Raw genomic sequence first — 2,500 nt, 5'->3', positions numbered from 1 at the left:
CACACACACACGTGTGCACACACACACTCACACAGTGTCACACTCACATGCGCGCGCACACACACACACACACACACACACACACACACACACACACACACACACACACACACACACACACACACACACACACACACACACACATTAAAGCAGCAGCAGTTGACCTCTGAACTTTTCACTCAGCCAGGCTCTTACTTCAACCCCCTCCTGTCTGTTTGTGTGTGTGTGTGTGTGTGTGTGTGTGTGTGCGTCAGTGGGGTTAACCAGAAGCAGAAGCGGCCCCCGGCTGGTGTCGCCGCTGCAGCGCTTCCTGGTTGCAGTCAGCTGACCTCTGACCTGACAGAGAATAACAGGAAGCAGCTTCAGTCAAAGAGTCTCCTCACCGCCTTCAGCCGCTCAGAGGCGCCGCCCTCCTGCCTGTCAGTCACCGTGGACGCCATTTTAACTGCGGCAGATGACTGTGATGACTGTTCTTAACACCTCCCTCCTCCTCCTTCTTTTTCTTTATCTCCTTCTTCTTTTTCTTTCTTCTACATTTTTCTTCTCATCCTTCTTTTCTTTTTTCCTCCTCCTCCTTCATCTTCTCCTTTCTTCTTCTCTGCCTCCTCCTCCTGTTCTTCTTTTTCTCCTCCTCCTTCTTTTCTTTTTCCTCCTCCTCCTCCTTCTCATTCGTCTTCTCCTTCTTTTTCTTTCTTTGTGTCCTCCTTCTTCTCCTCCTCCTCCTCCTCTTTTCTCTGTCAACATGTCTGTCTCTGTAATCATCTCCAGCCTCTCTCTGTGTAAACTACTGCCCTTTGTTTACACTGTCTGTCCCTGTGAGTGTGTGCGTGCATGTGAGTGTGTGCGTGCATGTGTGTGTGCGTGCGTGCATGTGTGTGTGCGTGCGTGCATGTGTGTGTGCGTGCGTGCATGTGTGTGTGTGCGTGTGCAGAGAGAATCTTAAGTGCTGATAGTGAAAACACACACTTTACGTCTCTTGCTGGAGATGCTTTTACTTTGTAAATGATGTGAAGTCTCAACAAGTTGAGTAGTCCGCCTACGTGTCGGTGCTTTTATTTTGTAAACTCTCACCTCGACAGCGCACGTCAGTCCCGCCCGCCTCGTATCCAGGGCGACAGGCACAGCTGGACGTCGGCTGCCCGACCCACTGCCCATCCTCGCCGCAAAGCATGCTGGGAGGCTGCGACTGCTCGCCGGGTGGAGTCACAGCGTTTTCCACACACACACCCTGGGCCTGCAGCACACACACACAGTTACAAAAGTTTCAAAATAAAAGCCTGTAAATGGTAGAAATGGTCTTATCCTATAGTGCTTTTACTTTGTAAAGTAAATCATGAGGATTTGATGTTGCAGACTAATAGCAGTACTTTTATTTTGTAAGGTTTTCCTGTGTGAGCTGCATAATTATACTTTCAGACAAAGTCTGCCCTCATAAAGTCATGACAAAGCTTTCACTGTGCAACTCCAATGCAGAGGCTTTTATTCTGAAAAATAATTGACCTCACTATGTTCAGCATTTATTTTCTTAATGGGTCATGTGACTGCCTGTCAGGGGTTTTTTGGGCTTCCTGTGCACTGAACCGACGTGTTTACCTGCTCCACCAGCGAGTGCGGGATGGTTTCCGGAAAGGAGGCGAAGGCGCGGCGGAGGGGCGGGCACTTCCTGTAGAAGACGCGTACGGAGAGCAGAGCCATGCAGGTGCCCTGGCTGTGGAAGGCCAGGTAGAGCCCCGCCCCCCTCAGCTGCTCCAGACGCAGCAGTTTGACGTTGGAGCGTCCGGAGCGCCCGCCGGCCCGCAGCAGGTGGTCGGCCGCCACCGTGGACACTTTGACGTACGGGTTCTCCATCCAGGGCGGGTGGTTGGCCGTGGCCTCGTCGCTGTCGGACTGGTAGTAATAAAGGTTGAAGGTTTCCTTACAGTGACGGCGGTTCAGGCCGGAACACTCCATCATGGTGAACCTGGAGGAAGACTATTGGTCAGGTCACTGATCACCATCAATGAAGCTGATTGAATATGAAGAAGCTGTTTGAACAGCCGATGACAGCTGAGCGACCGTAGTTTTCTGGTTATATGACAATTTATTTGCTTTGATCATCGATTAATCACTCAGTACTGATTTTGTGAATCAGTCAATCAAATCGACCAACCGGATCTCAACGTAGAGGGTGGTCGCCGCCCTTCGGGGAATCCATCGTGTCCTCAGCCAATAGGAGGACAGACTGTCCGGCGTGCAGATCTCGTAGGTCCGCACGCTGTTCGACTCATCATCCAATCCGCTCACTTCCTCCCACTGCAGAGTGACAGACGGACAGCGAGGCAGCGGTTATGGATTAGCATTCTTCATGGAACTCAATGGTAAAAGTTAGCTGAGAGCTAACAGCTGGTTGAGTCTGTGAGTACCTGAGGATCATCGGCAGGATGGTTCGTCCAGCGCAGGTCAGACGTTTCCAGCTTAGTGTTCATCAGCACCTCTGAGAGACAGACAGGCAGGCACAGTC

General features: G+C 51.3%; 1 protein-coding gene across 2 annotated transcripts in view; it reads right to left on the bottom strand.

Moving 5' to 3' along the window:
- The window catches only part of LOC139351078 (ephrin type-B receptor 4b-like), a 17,411-nt gene that overhangs the window by 10,289 nt on the left and 4,622 nt on the right, over positions 1–2,500 (bottom strand). For both annotated transcript variants that reach the window (XM_070992742.1, XM_070992743.1), the window contains exons 2-5: positions 2,403–2,473; positions 2,150–2,292; positions 1,594–1,960; positions 1,072–1,234 (exon numbers count right to left, since the gene is read on the bottom strand). In XM_070992742.1, the coding sequence (XP_070848843.1) occupies positions 1,072–1,234; positions 1,594–1,960; positions 2,150–2,292; positions 2,403–2,473 (744 nt within the window). The remainder of the gene's footprint in view (positions 1–1,071; positions 1,235–1,593; positions 1,961–2,149; positions 2,293–2,402; positions 2,474–2,500) is intronic.

Source organism: Chaetodon trifascialis, chromosome 23 (assembly GCF_039877785.1).
Source record: "Chaetodon trifascialis isolate fChaTrf1 chromosome 23, fChaTrf1.hap1, whole genome shotgun sequence".
NCBI classification, from domain to species: Eukaryota; Metazoa; Chordata; class Actinopteri; order Chaetodontiformes; family Chaetodontidae; genus Chaetodon; species Chaetodon trifascialis.
Note: the sequence above shows the minus strand (reverse complement) of the source record. Positions and strands in the feature narration are given on the sequence as shown.